This window comes from Patagioenas fasciata, chromosome 31 (assembly GCF_037038585.1).
Source record: "Patagioenas fasciata isolate bPatFas1 chromosome 31, bPatFas1.hap1, whole genome shotgun sequence".
In the NCBI taxonomy this organism is placed as follows: domain Eukaryota; kingdom Metazoa; phylum Chordata; class Aves; order Columbiformes; family Columbidae; genus Patagioenas; species Patagioenas fasciata.
Genome location: NC_092550.1, coordinates 2,987,877 through 3,006,103, shown reverse-complemented (window position 1 = coordinate 3,006,103; position 18,227 = coordinate 2,987,877). Strand labels below are relative to the sequence as shown.

At 56.6% G+C, this 18,227-nt stretch overlaps 1 protein-coding gene across 3 annotated transcripts; it reads left to right on the top strand.

The window, feature by feature from the left end:
- The first annotated feature begins 278 nt into the window (after nucleotides 1-278).
- TOMM40 (translocase of outer mitochondrial membrane 40) lies at nucleotides 279-16,315 on the top strand. 3 transcript variants are annotated; one of them, XM_071800590.1, is made up of 11 exons: nucleotides 279-531; nucleotides 620-832; nucleotides 2,184-2,251; nucleotides 2,356-2,448; nucleotides 7,068-7,169; nucleotides 8,946-9,051; nucleotides 10,656-10,778; nucleotides 11,886-11,962; nucleotides 12,665-12,767; nucleotides 15,757-15,898; nucleotides 16,271-16,315. In XM_071800590.1, the coding sequence occupies exons 1-10, from the start codon at nucleotides 294-296 to the stop codon at nucleotides 15,894-15,896; spliced, it is 1,263 nt and encodes a 420-aa protein (XP_071656691.1). In that variant the 5' UTR covers nucleotides 279-293; the 3' UTR covers nucleotides 15,897-15,898; nucleotides 16,271-16,315. The 3 variants fall into 3 exon arrangements, with proteins under 3 accessions (XP_071656691.1, XP_071656690.1, XP_071656692.1); XM_071800589.1 differs by having other exon boundaries at nucleotides 16,091-16,315; XM_071800591.1 differs by lacking the exons at nucleotides 15,757-15,898; nucleotides 16,271-16,315 and adding an exon at nucleotides 14,649-14,779.
- The last annotated feature ends 1,912 nt before the right edge of the window (nucleotides 16,316-18,227 follow it).

Genomic DNA, 18,227 nt, shown 5'->3' with positions numbered 1-18,227 from the left:
ACTTTATTTACATGGGGGTTCTATAGGTCCTGCTGTGTTTATATGGGGTTTCTGTAGGTCCTGCTGTATTTACATGGTCGTTATTATACAATATGGTTTGTTTAGGGGGTTGTTATTGTAGGACCTACTTTATTGGGGGGGGTTGTTCCGGGATCGGCTTTATGGGGGTGGTTCTTATAGATTCAATACGGTACCCCATGCCGCCCCCATCGCCATAGAGCGGTGCCCAGCCCGCCCCAAAATGGCGGCGCCCAGCGCGGCCGCTCCGTCCCGCGGCGCCCTTCACCCGCTCTATGCCCCGACCCCGCAGCAGCCAATCAGCGCGGGGCGCGGGCGGGGATCCACCAATGGCAACGCGCGGGGCGAGGAAGGGCGGGAGGCACCTCCTTCCCGGAAGAGGCGCAACGGCGAAGTGGGCGCGTCTCTCCGCGCCCACCAATAGAAACGCGCAGCGCGGCGCCGTCACCCAATCAGAGCGCGGTGGGCGGGGCTTTCGGGTCGTTTCCTCAGCGCTCCTCCGGACGCCGCAACGTGAGTCGCGATTTGAGGGGGGGGGGGGCGCTGCGATTTGGGCCGATTTTGGGTCTTTTGGGGGGGTCCGAACCCCTTTTTTTTGCAGCCCCCCCACCATGGGAAACCTCTTGGCCGCTGGGTCGCCCCCCCCCGCCGCTCCGCCCCCCCCGTTGCTCCCCGTGCCCCCCCCGGGCTTCGCTGGGATCCCCCCCCCCTGGCTTGGGGGTGACCCCCGGACCAAACCAACGAGGCTCTGAGACGGGGGGGGACCCGCTGCCCAACCCGGGGGCGTTCGAGGAATGTCACCGCAAATGCAAGGGTGAGTGACCCCAAAATGCACCCGGCACCCCCAAAATTACCCCCTAATTACCTTTGGGACCCCAAAATACCCCCCCTGGGACCCCAAAATTCAACCTGGGACCCCAAACCCCCCCCCCATGGACCCCAAACCCCCGCCAAGGACCCCAAACCTCCCCCATGGACCCCGAATAACCCCCTTGGGACCCCAAAATCCAACCTGGGACCCCCACAATAACCCCCCTGGGACCCCAAATGATGAGGGGGGGGTCCCAATAATGAGGGGGGGTGCCCAAAATTGGGGGGACCCCCAAAAACCCCCATGACCCAACCCCCAAGATCAGTTTGTATCCCCCCCATAAACCTCAGTGGTTGGTCCCACAATACAATGGGGGGGGTCCCCAAATCCAGGGGGGTTCCCCAATAATGAGGGGGATCCCCAATAATGAGGGGGGGGTCCCCAAATATTGGGGTCCCCCCATTACCCCCCAAAAACCCCTGATAATCAGTTTGTATCCCCTCCATAAACCCCAATGGTTGGTCCCACAATACAAGGGGGGGGGTCCCAAATCCAAGGGGGGGTCCCAAATATTGGGCTCCCCCCATTACCCCCCAGTAACCCCCTATAATCAGTTTGTATCCCCCCATAAACCCCAATGGTTGGTCCCACAATACAAGGGGGGGGGTCCCCAAATCCAGGGGGGGGGGTCCCAATAATGGGGGGGTCCCCAAATATCAGGGTCCCCCCATTACCCCCCAAAAACCCCCTATAATGAGTTTGTATCCCCCCCATAAACCCCAATGGTTGGTCCCACAATACAAGGGGGGGGGGTCCCCAAATCCAGGGGGGGGGTCCCCAAATCCAGGGTGGGGTCCCAATAATGAGGGGGTGTCCCCAGTAATGACGGAGGGTCCCCAAATATTGGGGTCCCCCCATTACCCCCCAAAAAAAACCCCTATAATCAGTTTGTATCCCCCCATAAACCCCAATGGTTGGTCCCACAATACAAGGGGTGGGTCCCGAGATCCAGGGGGGTCCCCAATAATGAGGGGGGGTCCCCAAATATTGGGGTCCCCCCATTACCCCCCAGTAACCCCCTATAATGAGTTTGTATCCCCCCATAAACCCCAATGGTTGGTCCCACAATACAAGGGAGGGTCCCCAATAATGAGGGGGTTCCCCAAATATTGGGCTCCCCCCATTACCCCCCGGTAACCCCCTATAATCAGTTTGTGTCCCCCCATAAACCCCAATGGTTGGTCCCACAATACAAGGGGTGGGTCCCGAGATCCAGGGGGGTCCCCAATAATGGGGGGGCCCCAATAATGAGGGGGGTTCCCCAAATCTTGGGGTCCCCCCCCTGTCCCCCCAGAGCTGTTCCCAGTGCAGATGGAGGGGGTGAAGCTGACGGTGAACAAGGGGCTCAGCAACCACTTCCAGGTACCATTTTTGGAGGGGGGGACCCCAAAATTAACCCCAAAATGATGCCCCCCCCCATTTCCCCAAACACCCCCGCACCCCCAAAATGGTCCGGTCCCCCCCAGGTGAACCACACAGTGGCGCTGAGCACCCTGGGAGAGTCCAATTACCATTTCGGGGCCACCTACGTGGGGACGAAGCAGCTGAGCCCGACTGAGGTGAGCGTGGGGACCCAGGCGTCCGGGAGGGACCCAGGCGTCCGGGGGGGACCCAGGCGTCCGGGAGGGGCCCAGGCGTCCGGCGGGAGGGACCCAAATAGGGGACCCAGGCGTCCGGGAGGGACCTAAATAGGGGACCCAGGCGTCCGGGAGGGACCCAGGCGTCCGGGGAGGACCCAAATAGGGGACCCAGGTGTCCGGGAGGGACCCAAATAGGGGACCCAGGCGTCCGGGAGGGACCCAGGCGTCCGGGGGGGACCCAAATAGGGGACCCAGGCATCTGGGGGGGACCCAAATAGTGGACCCAGGCATCCAGGAGGGACCTAAATAGGGGACCCAGGCATCCGGGAGGGGACCCAGGCGTTCGGGGGGAACCAAATAGGGGACCCAGGCATCCGGGGGGAACCAAATAGGGGACCCAGGTGTCCAGGAGGGACCCAAATAGGGGACCCAGGCATCCGGGAGGGGACCCAGGCATCCGGGGGGAACCAAATAGGGGACCCAGGCATCCGGGGGGAACCAAATAGGGGACCCAGGTGTCCGGGAGGGACCCAAATAGGGGACCCAGGCATCCGGGAGGGACCCAGGCATCCGGGGGGAACCAAATAGGGGACCCAGGCGTCCGGGAGGGACCCAAACAGGGATGACCCAAATGAGCAGGTGACACGGGGACACTGTGGGGGATGTGGGGACATGGGTCACAGTGTCATTTGGTGCCACTTGGTGACCCTTGGTGCCACTTGGTGCCATTTGGTTCCGATTTGGTGTCACTTGGTGCCATTTGGTTCCCATTTAGTTCCCATTGGTTCCCATTGGGTGCCATTTGGTTCCCATTGGGTGCCATTGGTCCCATTGGTTCCCATTGGGTGCCATTTGCTTCCCATTGGTTCTCATTGGTTCCCATTGGGTGCCATTTGCTTCCCATTGGTTCTCATTGGTTCCCACTTGGTTCCCATTGGGTGCCACTTGGTTCCCATTGGTTCCCATTGGGTGCCATTTGCTTCCCATTGGTTCTCATTTGGTGCCATTTGGTTCCCATTTGGTTCCCATTTGGTTCCCATTGGTTCTCATTGGTTCCCACTTGGTTCCCATTGGGTGCCATTGGTTCCCATTGGGTGCCATTTGGTTCCCATTGGGTGCCATTGGTCCCACTTGGTTCCCATTTGGTGCCGCTTGGTTCCCGTTGGTACCATTTGGTTCCCATTGGGTGCCATTTGGTTCCCATTGGGTGCCACTTGGTTCCCATTGGTTCCCATTGGTTTCCATTGGGTGCCATTTGGTTCCCATTGGGTGCCATTTGCTTCCCATTGGTTCCCATTTGGTGCCATTTGGTTCCCATTTGGTTCCCATTTGGTTCCCATTGGTTCTCATTGGTTCCCACTTGGTTCCCATTGGGTACCATTGGTTCCCATTGGGTGCCATTTGGTTCCCATTGGGTGCCATTGGTCCCACTTGGTTCCCATTTGGTGCCACTTGGTTCCCGTTGGTACCATTTGGTTCCCATTGGGTGCCATTTGGTTCCCATTGGGTGCCATTGGTCCCACTTGGTTCCCATTTGGTGCCACTTGGTTCCCGTTGGTACCATTTGGTTCCCATTGGGTGCCATTTGGTTCCCATTGGGTGCCACTTGGTTCCCATTGGTTCCCATTGGTTTCCATTGGGTGCCATTTGGTTCCCATTTGGTTCCCATTGGGTGCCATTTGGTTCCCATTTGATTCCGTTTGGTTCCCATTGGTTCTCATTTGGTACCACTTGGTGCCACTTGGTTCCCATTGGTTCCCATTGGGTGCCATTTGCTTCGCATTGGTTCCCATTGGGTGCAATTTGGTTCCCATTGTTTCCCATTGGGTGCCATTGGTTCCCATTTGGTTCCCATTGAGTGCCGTTTGGTGCCGTTGGTTTCCGTTGGGTGCCATTGGTTCCCATTTGGTCCCATTGGGTGCCGTTTGGTGCCATTGGTTCCCGTTGGGTGCCATTGGTTCCCACTTGGTTCCCATTTGATGCCGTTTGGTGCCCCTTGCTTCCCATTGGGTGCCACTTGGTTCCCATTTGGTTCCCATTGGTTCCCGTTGGGTGCCATTTGCTTCCCATTGGTTCCCGTTTGGTGCCACTTGGTTCCCATTTGTTCCCATTTCGATCCCATTTGGTTCCCACTTGGTTCCCATTGGGTGCCATTGGTTCCCATTGCTTTCCATTGGGTGCCATTTGGTTCCCATTGGGTGCCACTTGGTTCCCATTGGTTCCCATTGGGTGCCATTTGGTTCCCATTGGGTGCAATTTGGTTCCCATTGGTTCCCATTGGGTGCCACTTGGTTCCCATTGGGTGCCACTTGGTGCCGTTTGCTTCCCATTTGATTCCCATGGGTTCTCATTGGTTCCCATTTGGTTCCCATTGGGTGCCATTGGTCCCATTGATTCCCATTGGGTGCCATTTGGTTCCCATTTGGTGCCATTGGTCCCACTTGGTTCCCATTGGGGGCCACTTGGTTCCCATTTGGTTCCCATTGGGTGCCATTTGGTTCCCACTTGGTTCCAATTGGGTGCCATTGGTTCCCATTGATTCCCATTGGGTGCCATTTGGTTCCCATTGGGTGCCACTTGGTTCCCATTGGTTCCCATTGGGTGCCACTTGGTTCCCATTGGTTTCCATTGGTTTCCATTGGGTGCCATTTGGTTCCCATTGGGGACCACTTGGTTCCCATTGGTTCCCATTGGGTGCAATTTGGTTCCCATTGGGTGCCACTTGGTTCCCGTTGGTTCCCATTTGGTTCCACTTGGTTCCCACTGGTTCCCATTGGATGCCGTCTGATTCCCATTGGGTGCCATTTGGTTCCCATTTGGTGCCATTGGTCCCACTTGGTTCCCATTGGGGACCACTTGGTTCCCATTGGGTGCCGTTTGGTTCCCACTTGGTTCCAATTGGGTGCCATTTGGTTCCCATTGGGTGCCATTGGTCCCACTTGGTTCCCATTTGGTGCCACTTGGTTCCCGTTGGTACCATTTGGTTCCCATTGGGTGCCATTTGGTTCCCATTGGGTGCCACTTGGTTCCCATTGGTTCCCATTGGTTTCCATTGGGTGCCATTTGGTTCCCATTTGGTTCCCATTGGGTGCCATTTGGTTACCATTTGATTCCGTTTGGTTCCCATTGGTTCTCATTTGGTACCACTTGGTGCCACTTGGTTCCCATTGGTTCCCATTGGGTGCCATTTGCTTCGCATTGGTTCCCATTGGGTGCAATTTGGTTCCCATTGTTTCCCATTGGGTGCCATTGGTTCCCGTTTGGTTCCCATTGAGTGCCGTTTGGTGCCGTTGGTTTCCGTTGGGTGCCATTGGTTCCCATTTGGTTCCCATTGGGTGCCGTTTGGTGCCATTGGTTCCCGTTGGGTGCCATTGGTTCCCACTTGGTTCCCATTTGATGCCGTTTGGTGCCCCTTGCTTCCCATTGGGTGCCACTTGGTTCCCATTTGGTTCCCATTGGTTCCCGTTGGGTACCATTTGCTTCCCATTGGTTCCCGTTTGGTGCCACTTGGTTCCCATTGGTTCCCATTTCGTTCCCATTTCGTTCCCACTTGGTTCCCATTGGGTGCCATTGGTTCCCATTGCTTTCCATTGGGTGCCATTTGGTTCCCATTGGGTGCCACTTGGTTCCCATTGGTTCCCATTGGGTGCCGTCTGGTTCCCATTGGGTGCAATTTGGTTCCCATTGGTTCCCATTGGGTGCCACTTGGTTCCCATTGGGTGCCACTTGGTGCCGTTTGCTTCCCATTTGATTCCCATGGGTTCTCATTGGTTCCCATTTGGTTCCCATTGGGTGCCATTGGTCCCATTGATTCCCATTGGGTGCCATTTGGTTCCCATTTGGTGCCGTTGGTCCCACTTGGTTCCCGTTGGTTCCATTTGGTTCCCGTTGGGGGCCACTTGGTTCCCATTTGGTTCCCATTGGGTGCCACTTGGTTCCCATTGGTTCCCATTGGGTGCCACGTGGTTCCCATTGGTTTCCATTGGGTGCCATTTGGTTCCCATTTGGTTCCACTTGGTTCCCATTTGGTTCCCATTGGGGACCACTTGGTTCCCATTGGTTCCCATTGGGTGCTGTTTGGTTCCCATTGGGTGCAATTTGGTTCCCATTGGGTGCCACTTGGTTCCCATTGGTTCCCATTTGGTTCCACTTGGTTACCATTGGTTCCCATTGGGTACCACTTGGTTCCCATTGGTTCCCATTGGATGCCGTCTGATTCCCATTGGGTGCCATTTGGTTCCCATTTGGTGCCATTGGTCCCACTTGGTTCCCATTGGGGACCACTTGGTTCCCATTGGTTCCCATTGGGTTCCGTTTGGTTCCCACTTGGTTCCAATTGGGTGCTGTTTGGTTCCCATTGGTTCCCATTTGGTTCCCATTGGTTCCCATTTGATGCCACTTGGTTCCTGTTGGTTCCATTTGGTTCCCATTGGGTGCCATTGGTTCCCATTGGTGGCCCCTTGGTTCCCATTTGGTTCCCACTTGGTGCCCCTTGGTCCCCATTGGTTCCCACTTGGTGCCCCTTGCTCCCCATTGGGCGCCGTTTGCCGCCCCTGGCTTCCCATTGGGCGCCGTCTGATGACGTCATCTGTTGCCAGGCGTTCCCGGTGCTGGTGGGGGACATGGACAACAGCGGCAGCCTCAACGCTCAGGTCATCCACCAGCTCACGGCCCGGCTGCGCTCCAAGGTGGCTTTCCAGGTAAATTTGGGGTGAACCCCACAAATTTGGGGTGTCCCCCCCTCTGGGGAACCCCAATGGACCCCCCCAAACCCCCCTGGGTGGGGAAACCCAAAAAAAGGGGGGAAATGCACCCAAAAATGGGGCGAAACCCACCCCAAAGTGATGGGAACGCCCTTAGAAATGGTGGGAAACCCCCATAGAAATGGGGGGAAACCCCTCCTAAAATGGGGGAACCCCCCCAAATTTGGGGTGTCCCCCGCTCTGGGGAACCCCAATGGACCCCCCCAAACCCCCCTGGGTGGGGAAACCCAAAAAAAGGGGGGAAATGCACCTAAAAATGGGGCAAAATCCACCCAAAAATGGTGGGGAACACCCTCAAAAATGGGAGGAAACCGCCTGGGTCCCCTATTGGGTCCCCCCCGGACGCCTGGGTCCCCTATTTGGTTCCCTCCCGGACGCCTGGGTCCCCTATTTGATTCCCCCCGGACACCTGGGTCCCCTATTTGGGTCCCTCCCGGACGCCTGGGTCCCCTATTTGGCTCCCCCCAGATGCCTGGGTCCCCTATTTGGGTCCCTCCCGAACGCCTGGGTCCCCTATTTGGGTCCCTCCCGAACGCCTGGGTCCCCTATTTGGGTCCCCCCCGGATGCCTGGGTCCCTCACGGACGCCTGGGTCCCCTATTTGGGTCCCTCCCGAACGCCTGGGTCCCCTATTTGGCTCCCCCCGAACACCTGGGTCCCCTATTTGGGTCCCTCCCGAACGCCTGGGTCCCCTATTTGGGTCCCTCCCGAACGCCTGGGTCCCCTATTTGGGTCCCCCCCGGATGCCTGGGTCCCTCCCGGACGCCTGGGTCCCCTATTTGGGTCCCTCCCGAACGCCTGGGTCCCCTATTTGGTTCCCTCCCAGACACCTGGGTCCCCTATTTGGTTCCCTCCCAGACTCCTGGGTCCCCTATTTGGCTCCCCCCGGACACCTGGGTCCCCTATTTGGGTCCCTCCCGAATGCCTGGGTCCCCTATTTGGCTCCCCCCGAACACCTGGGTCCCCTATTTGGGTCCCTCCCGGACTCCTGGGTCCCCTATTTGATTCCCCCCGGACACCTGGGTCCCCTATTTGGGTCCCTCCGAACACCTGGGTCCCCTATTTGGGTCCCTCCCGAACACCTGGGTCCCCTATTTGGGTCCCTCCCAGACACCTGGGTCCCCTATTTGGGTCCCTCCCGAATGCCTGGGTCCCCTATTTGGCTCCCCCCGAACACCTGGGTCCCCTATTTGGGTCCCTCCCGGACTCCTGGGTCCCCTATTTGATTCCCCCCGGACACCTGGGTCCCCTATTTGGGTCCCTCCCGAACACCTGGGTCCCCTATTTGGGTCCCTCCCAGACACCTGGGTCCCCTATTTGGGTCCCTCCCGGACGCCTGGGTCCCCTCCCAGACACCTGGGTCCCCTATTTGGGTCTCCCCGGACGCCTGGGTCCCCTATTTGATTCCCCCCGGACACCTGGGTCCCCTATTTGGGTCCCTCCCGAACACCTGGGTCCCCTATTTGGGTCCCTCCCGGACGCCTGGGTCCCCTATTTGGCTCCCCCCGGACGCCTGGGTCCCTCCCGGACGCCTGGGTCCCCTATTTGGCTCCCCCCGAACACCTGGGTCCCCTATTTGGTTCCCTCCCGAACGCCTGGGTCCCCTCCTGGACTCCTGGGTCCCCTATTTGGCTTCCCCCGGACGCCTGGGTCCCTCCCGGACGCCTGGGTCCCTCCCGGACGCCTGGGTCCCCAATCTGAGTGTCCCCCCCAGACCCAGGGCTCCAAGTTCGTCAATTGGCAGCTGGACGGGGAGTACCGGGGGGGGGACTTCACGGCGGCCGTGACCTTGGGGAACCCCGACATCCTGCTGGGCTCAGGTCAGGGGGCACCCCAAAAATGGGGGGGGACCCCAAAAGTGGGGGGGACCCCAAAAATGGGGGGGGAGCCTAATGGAGGGGGAGGGAATGGGGGGGATCCATGAAATCAGGGCGGGGGGATCCCAATGAGGAGGGTGGGGGGGACCCCAATGTGAGGGGGGGAGGAGTGGGGGGGACCCCAAGAAATGGGGGGGACCCCAATGTGGGGGGGCAGGCAATGGGGGGACCCCAAATGTAGGGGGGGAAGGGAATGGGGGGGGCCCAAAAGTGGGAGGGGGGACCCCAATGGGAGGGGTGGAGGGAATGGGGGGACCCCTAAAATGGGGGGGACCCCAATGTGGGGGGGGAGGGAGTGGGGGGACCCCAAGAATTGGGGGGGACCCCAATGGGATGGAGGAGGAGTGAATGGGGGGGACCCCAATGTGAGGGGGGGAGGGAGTGGGGGGGACCCCAAGAATTGGGGGGGACCCCAATGTGGGGGGGCAGGCAATGGGGGGACCCCAAATGTAGGGGGGGAAGGGAATGGGGGGGGGCCCAAAAGTGGGAGGGGGGACCCCAATGGGAGGGGTGGAGGGAATGGGGGGACCCCTAAAATGGGGGGGACCCCAATGTGGGGGGGGAGGGAGTGGGGGGGACCCCAAGAAATGGGGGGCACCCCAATATGGGGGGGACCCCAATGTGTGTGTGGGGGGCAGGGAATGGGGGGGACCCCAAGAAATGGGGGGGACCCATAAAATGAGGAGGACCCCAAAAGTGGAGAGGAGGGAATGGGGGGGACCCCAAGAAATGGGGGGGGACCCCAAAAGTGGAGGGGGGACCCCAATGTGGGGAAGGGGAGGGAATGGGGGGCACCTCTAAAATGGGGGGAATCCCAAAGTGGGGGGGACCCCAAAAGTGGGGGGGGACCCCAGTGGGAGGGGCAGAGGGAATGGGGGGACCCCTAAAATGGGGGGGACCCCAATGTCGGGGGGGGAATGGGGGGAACCCTAAAACGGGGGGGACCCCAATGTGGGGTGGGAGGGAATGGGGGGGACCCCAAGAAATGTGGGGGACCCATAAAATGGGGAGATCCCAAAAGTGGGGGGGAGGGAATGGGGGGGACCCCAATGTGGGGGGGGAGGGAATGGGGGGGACCCCAAAACGTGGGGGGTCCCCAAAAAATGGGTGGGACCCATAAAAGGGGGGAACCCTAAAAATTGGAGGGAACCATAAAAATGGGGGGGACCCTAAAAATGGGGGTCCCCCAAAAATGGGGGGGGCCCCAAAAGTGGGGGGGGACCCCAAGAAATGGGCGGGGGTACCCATAAAAAGGGGGCGGAACCCCAAAATGAAGGGGAACATAACCAATGGGGGGGGACCCATAAGAGGGGGGGACTCCCCTCCCAACGTGGACCATTGGGACCCCCCAAATGGGATCCCCCCAAATGGGAACCCCCCAAATGGGATCCCCCCAAATGGGAACCCCCCAAATGGGAACCCCCAAATTTTTGGAGGCCCCCCTGAATTTTATATGGGAGGGTCCATTATTTTAAGGGGGGGGGTACAATGGAACCCCCCCCAACCCTTGCACCCCCCAAATTGGGCACCCCCCCCTATATTTGTAGGGATCCTGGTGGCCCATTATCTGCAGAGCGTCACCCCCAGTTTGGCACTGGGGGGGGAACTGGTTTATCACCGGCGCCCCGGGGAAGAGGGGACGGTCCTGTCAATGGCGGCGCGATACGCAGGTGACATGGGGACACTGGGGACAAGTGGGGGGACTGGGGACACTGGGGACAACTGGGGGGACTGGGGACACTGGGGACAACTGGGGACACTGGGGAGGGTTGGTCTACCCTGTACAACTAAAGGGAGGGTTGGTCTACCCCCAGTGCCCAAGTAGGGAGGGTTGGTCTACCCCTGGTGCCCAGGTGGGACAGTGGTGTCACTTTGCACATGCTATGGAGGTGACACGACTCTGGGGACACTTTGGGGAGACAGGGACACGGGATGGAGGTGTTGGTGGCACTGGGGACAACTGGGGACAACCAGGGACACTGGGGAGGGTTGGTCTACCCTGCACAAATAAAGGGAGGGTTGGTCTACCCCCAGTGCCCAAGTAGGGAGGGTTGGTCTACCCCTGGTGCCCAGGTGGGACAGTGGTGTCACTTTGCACATGCTATGGAGGTGACACGACTCTGGGGACACTTTGGGGAGACAGGGACACGGGATGGAAGTGTTGGTGGCACTGGGGACAACTGGGGACAACCAGGGACACTGGGGAGGGTTGGTCTACCCTGTCAAAGTAGGGTTGGTCGACCCTCAGTGCCCAAGTAGGGAGGGTTGGTCTACCCCTGGTGCCCAGGTGGGACAGTGGTGTCACTTTGCACATGCAATGGAGGTGACACGGCTCTGGGGACACTTTGGGGAGACAGGGACACGGAATGGAGGTGTTGGTGGCACTGGGGACAACTGGGGACAACCAGGGACACTGGGGAGGGTTGGTCTACCCTGCACAAGGAAAGGGAGGGTTGGTCGACCCCCAGTGCCCAAGTAGGGAGGGTTGGTCTACCCCCGGTGCCTGGGTGGGGACAGTTGTGTCACCACACGCTATGAAGGTGACACGGGGACTCTGGGGACATGATGACATTGGCAGGTGACAGGGACACTGGGGATGGAGCCACTGGTGGCACTGGGGACAATAGAGGCACTGGGGGCAACACTGGGGAGGGTTGGTCTACCCCCAGTGCCCAAGTAGGGAGGGTTGGTCTACCCCCAGTAGTGGGGTGGACAGCAGTGTCACCGAGGGGAGGTGACACGGTGACACGGTCCCCATGTCCCCACCCCCCCCCCAGCACCCAACTGGATCGGGACCCTGACGCTGGGCCAGGCGGGAGCTCACGCCACCTATTACCATCGCGCTAATGAGCAGGTAATGAACAGCGTTAATTGGGGCTTCATTAGTGGGGGGACATGGGGACAGGGGGATATGGGGACAGGGGGACAGGGGGATATGGGGACACAGGACATGGGGACAGGGGGGTATGGGGTGACAGGGGGACATGGGGATATGGGGACAGGGGGATATGGGGGACACAGGACAGGGGGACAGGGGAGCATGGGGACAGGGGGATATGGGGACAGGGGGATAGGGGGGACACAGGACAGGGGGACAGGGGAGCATGGGGACAGGGGGATATGGGGACAGGGGGATAGGGGGATATGGGGACGGGGACATGGGGATATGGGGACAGGGGGACATGGGGACAGGGGGATATGGGGACAGGGGAATATGGAGACATGGGATATGAGGACAGGGGGACATGGGGACAGGGGAATATGGGGACATGGGGACGGGGATATGAGATGGGGGACAGGGGGACATGGGACATGGGGACAGGGGGACACGAGGACATGGGGAGAGGGGGACATGGGCACAGAGGGACAGGGGGACATGGGGACACAGGACATGGGGATATGGGGACAGGGGGACATGAGGACATGGGACGGGGGATATGGGGACGTGGGGATGTGGGGACAGGGGGACATGGGACATGGGGACAGGGGGATATGGGGACACGGGCCATGGGGCCATTGTGGCCATGTGTCCCCCGTGTCCCCCGTGTCCCCGCAGCTGCAGGTGGGGGTGGAGCTGGAGGCCAGCGCGCGGCTCAGGGACACCAGTGTCACCTTCGGGTACCAGCTGGAGCTGCCGCGGGGACACCTGCTCTTCCGGGGTACGTACCGGTGTCACCAGTACAGCACACCAGTGTCACCAGTGTCACCAGTACAGCACACCACTGTCACCAGTACAGCACACCACTGTCACCAGTGTCACCAGTGTCACCAGTACAGCACACCAGTGTCACCAGTACAGCACACCAGTGTCACCAGTGTCACCAGTACAGCACACCACTGTCACCAGTACAGCACACCACTGTCACCAGTGTCACCAGTGTCACCAGTACAGCACACCAGTGTCACCAGTGTCACCAGTACAGCACACCACTGTCACCAGTACAGCACACCAGTGTCACCAGTACAACACACCAGTGTCACCAGTACAGCACACCAGTGTCACCAGTGTCACCGGTATAACACACCACTGTCACCAGTACAGCACACCACTGTCACCAGTGTCACCAGTACAGCACACCAGTGTCACCAGTGTCACCAGTACAGCACACCAGTATCACCAGTACAGCACACCACTGTCACCAGTACAGCACACCAGTGTCACCAGTGTCACCAGTACAGCACACCAGTGTCACCAGTACAGCACAGCACTGTCACCAGTGTCACCAGTACAGCACACCAGTGTCACCAGTGTCACCAGTACAGCACACCAGTGTCACCAGTACAGCACACCACTGTCACCAGTGTCACCAGTACAGCACACCAGTGTCACCAGTACAGCACACCACTGTCACCAGTGTCACCAGTGTCACCAGTACAACACACCACTGTCACCAGTACAGCACACCACTGTCACCAGTGTCACCAGTACAGCACACCAGTGTCACCAGTACAGCACACCACTGTCACCAGTGTCACCAGTACAGCACACCAGTGTCACCAGTACAGCACACCAGTGTCACCAGTGTCACCAGTACAGCACACCAGTGTCACCAGTACAGCACACCACTGTCACCAGTGTCACCAGTACAGCACACCAGTGTCACCAGTACAGCACACCACTGTCACCAGTGTCACCAGTACAGCACACCACTGTCACCAGTACAGCACACCACTGTCACCAGTGTCACCAGTACAGCACACCAGTGTCACCAGTACAGCACACCACGGTCACCAGTGTCACCAGTACAACACACCAGTGTCACCAGTACAGCACACCAGTGTCACCAGTGTCACCAGTACAACACACCAGTGTCACCAGTACAGCACACCACTGTCACCAGTGTCACCAGTACAGCACACCAGTGTCACCAGTACAGCACACCAGTGTCACCAGTGTCACCAGTACAGCACACCACTGTTACCAGTACAGCACACCAGTGTCACCACTGTCACCAGTGTCACCAGTGTCACCAGTACAACATACTGGTGTCACCAGTACAGCACACCACTGTCACCAGTGTCACCAGTGTCACCAGTACAACACACCAGTGTCACCAGTACAGCACACCAGTGTCACCAGTGCAACACACCACTGTCACCAGTGTCACCAGTACAACATACTGGTGTCACCAGTACAGCACACCACTGTCACCAGTGTCACCAGTGTCACCAGTACAACACACCAGTGTCACCAGTACAGCACACCAGTGTCACCAGTGCAACACACCACTGTCACCAGTGTCACCAGTACAACACACCAGTATCACCAGTATAACACACCAGTACCACCAGTATAACACACCAGTATCACCAGTATAACACACCAGTACCACCAGTATAACACACCAGTATCACCAGTATAACACACCAGTACCACCAGTATCACCAGTACAACACACCAGTATCACCGGTATAACACAACAGTATCTCCAGTATAACACACCAGTATAACCAGTGACACCTGCTCTTCCGGGGTGCGTTAGCACCAGTATCACCAGTATCACCAGTCCATCCCAGTTCACCCAGTTCAGAGTCCCCAGGGTCACTGGACAGCACTGGTTTGGTGGGGGCTGTCCCAGTCCATCCCAGTTCACCCAGTTTGGTGTCCCCGGGGTCACTGGACAGCACTGGGCTGGTCAGAGCTGTCCCAGTTTGATCCCAGTTAATCCCAGTTTGAGCCCAGTTTGATGCCATTTTGATGCCAGTTAATCCCAGTTTGATGCCAGTTAATCCCAGTTTGAGCCCAATTTGACCCAGTTCGTTCCCATTTTGACCCCAGTTTCATGCCAGTTAATCCCAGTTTGATGCCAGTCCATCCCAGTTCATCCCAGTTCCTCCCATAGGGTCACTGGACAGCACTGGTTTGGTGGGGGCTGTCCCAGTCCCTCCCAGTTCACCCAGTCTGGTGTCCCCAGGGTCACTGGACAGCACTGGGCTGTTCAGAGCTGTCCCAGTTTGATCCCAGTTAATCTCAATTTGATGCCAGTTTGACCCAGTTTGATCCCAGTTTGAGCCCAGTTAATCGCAGTTTGATGCCAGTTTGATCCCATTTTAATCCCAGTTTGAGCCCAGTTTGACCCATTTTGATCCCAGTTTGATGCCAGTTAATCCCATTTTGATCCCAGTTTGACCCAGTTAATCCCAGTTTGAGCCCAGTTTGATCCCAGTTGATCCCAGTTTGATCCCAGTTTGATGACATTTTGATGCCAGTTAATCCCAGTTTGACCCAGTTCGATCCCAGTTAATCCCAGTTTGATCCCAGTTAACCCCAGTTTGATCCCAGTTTGATGCCAGTTAATCCCAGTTTGAGCCCAGTTTGATCCCAGTTAATCCCAGTTTGATCCCAGTTTGACCCAGTTTGATCCCATTTTGGCCCAGTTTGATGCCAGTCCATCCCAGTTCACCCGGTTTGGTGTCCCCAGGGTCACTGGACAGCACTGGGCTGGTGGGGGCTCTCCCAGTCCCTCCCAGTTCACCCAGTTTGGTGTCCCCAGGGTCACTGGACAGCATTGGTTTGGTGGGGGCTGTCCCAGTCCCTCCCAGTCCCTCCCAGTTCACCCAGTCTGGTGTCCCCAGGGTCACTGGACAGCACTGGTTTGGTGGGGGCTGTCCCAGTCCCTCCCAGTTCACCCAGTCTGGTGTCCCCAGGGTCACTGGACAGCACTGGTTTGGTGGGCGCGGTGCTGGAGAAGAAGCTGCCGCCCCTCCCCCTCACCCTGGCTCTGGGCGCCTTCCTGCACCACGGCCGGGACAAGTTCCACTGCGGCTTCGGCCTCACCATCGGATGAGCCTTCATCATCATCATCATCAACATCATCATCACCATCCATCATCACCATCGGATGAGCCTTCGTCATCATCGGCATCATCAACATCATCATCACCATCCATCCTCACCATTGGATGAGCCTTCATCATCATCAGCATCATCATCATCATCATCAACATCATCATTGTCATCCATCCTCACCATCGGATGAGCCTTCATCATCATCGGCATCATCAACATCATCGTCACCATCCATCATCACCATCGGATGAGCCTTCGTCTTCATCATCGGCATCATCAACATCATCATCCATCCTCACCATTGGATGAGCCTTCGGCATCATTGGCATCATCAACATCATCATCATCATCCATCATCACCATCGGATGAGCCTTCATCATCATCGGCATCATCAACATCATCATCACCATCCATCATCACCATCGGATGAGCCTTCATCATCATCAAGATCATCATCATCATCCATCCTCACCATCGGATGAGCCTTCATCTTCATCATCGGCATCATCAACATCATCATCCATCCTCACCATTGGATGAGCCTTCGGCATCATCGTGATCATCAACATCATCATCACCATCCATCCTCACCATCGGATGAGCCTTCGTCATCATCGGCATCATCAACATCATCATCGTCATCCATCCTCACCATCGGATGAGCCTTCATCTTCATCATCGGCATCATCAACATCATCATCCATCCTCACCATTGGATGAGCCTTTGTCATCATCATCATCATCATCAACATCATTGTCATCCATCCTCACCATCGGATGAGCCTTCGTCATCATCGGCATCATCAACATCATCATCGTCATCCATCCTCACCATTGGATGAGCCTTCGTCTTCATCATCGTCATCGTCATCATCATCATCATCATCATTGTCATCCATCGTCACCATCGGATGAGCCTTCATCATCATCATCATCGTCATCATTGTCATCCATCGTCACCATTGGATGAGCCTTCGTCATCGTCATCATCAACATCATCATCATCATCCATCCTCACCATTGGATGAGCCTTTGGCATCATCGTCATCATCATCATCAACATCATCATCGTCATCCATCCTCACCATCAGATGAGCCTTCATCTTCATCATTGTCGTCATCATCATCATTGTCATCCATCCTCACCATTGGATGAGCCTTTGGCATCATCGTCATCATCATCATCAACATCATCATCGTCATCCATCCTCACCATCAGATGAGCCTTCATCTTCATCATTGTCGTCATCATCATCATTGTCATCCATCCTCACCATTGGATGAGCCTTCAACATCATCATCGTCATCATCGTCATCATCCATCGTCACCATCGGATGAGCCTTTGTCATCGTCTTCATCGACATCATCATCATCGTTGGATGAGCCTTTGGCATCATCATCGTCATCATCGTCATTGTCATCATCATCATCAACATCATCATTGTCACCCATCATCATCATCAACAGCATCATCGTCATCATCATCATCATTGTCATCCATCATCACCATTGGATGAGCCTTTGGCATCATCATCGTCATCATCATCATCATCAACATCATCATCATCATCATCATTGTCACTCATCATCACCACTGGATGAGCCTTCGGCATCATCATCGTCATCATCGTCATTATCATCATCATCATCATCAACATCATCATCATTGTCATCCATCATCATCATCATCATCATCATCATCATCATCTATCCTCACCATCAGATCAGCCTTTGGCATCATCATCATCATCATCGTCATTATCATCATCATCATCGTCATCATTGTCACCCATCATCATCCTCATCATCAACATCATCGTGATCATCATCATCATCATTGTCATCCATCGTCACCATTGGATGAGCCTTTGGCATCATCATCGTCATCATCATCAACACCCTCATCATCATCATCATGATCATCATCATCATCATCATCATCATTGTCATCCATCGTCACCATTGGATGAGCCTTTGGCATCATCATCGTCATCATCATCAACACCCTCATCATCATCATCATGATCGTCATCATCATCATCATCATTGTCATCCATCGTCACCATTGGATGAGCCTTTGGCATCATCATCGTCATCATTGTCATCCATCATCATCATCATCAACCATCCTCACCATTGGATGAGCCTTCATCTTCGTTATCTTCGTCATCGTCATCATCAACATCATCATCATCCATCCTCACCATTGGATGAGCCTTCATCTTCATCATCATCATCATCATCATGCATCCTCACCATCAGATGAGCATCCTCATCATCATCGTCATCGTCATCATTGTCATTCCTTGTCACCATTGGATGAGCCT

Bases quoted from the DNA above. Each gene is read 5' to 3' on its own strand.
- TOMM40 (XM_071800590.1), top strand. From the start codon at position 294: ATGCCCCGACCCCGCAGCAGCCAATCAGCGCGGGGCGCGGGCGGGGAT. The intron at 532-619 runs GTGAGTCGCGAT...TTTTTTTTGCAG, and splicing joins GCTCCTCCGGACGCCGCAAC to CCCCCCCACCATGGGAAACC. The intron at 2,449-7,067 runs GTGAGCGTGGGG...ATCTGTTGCCAG, and splicing joins AGCAGCTGAGCCCGACTGAG to GCGTTCCCGGTGCTGGTGGG.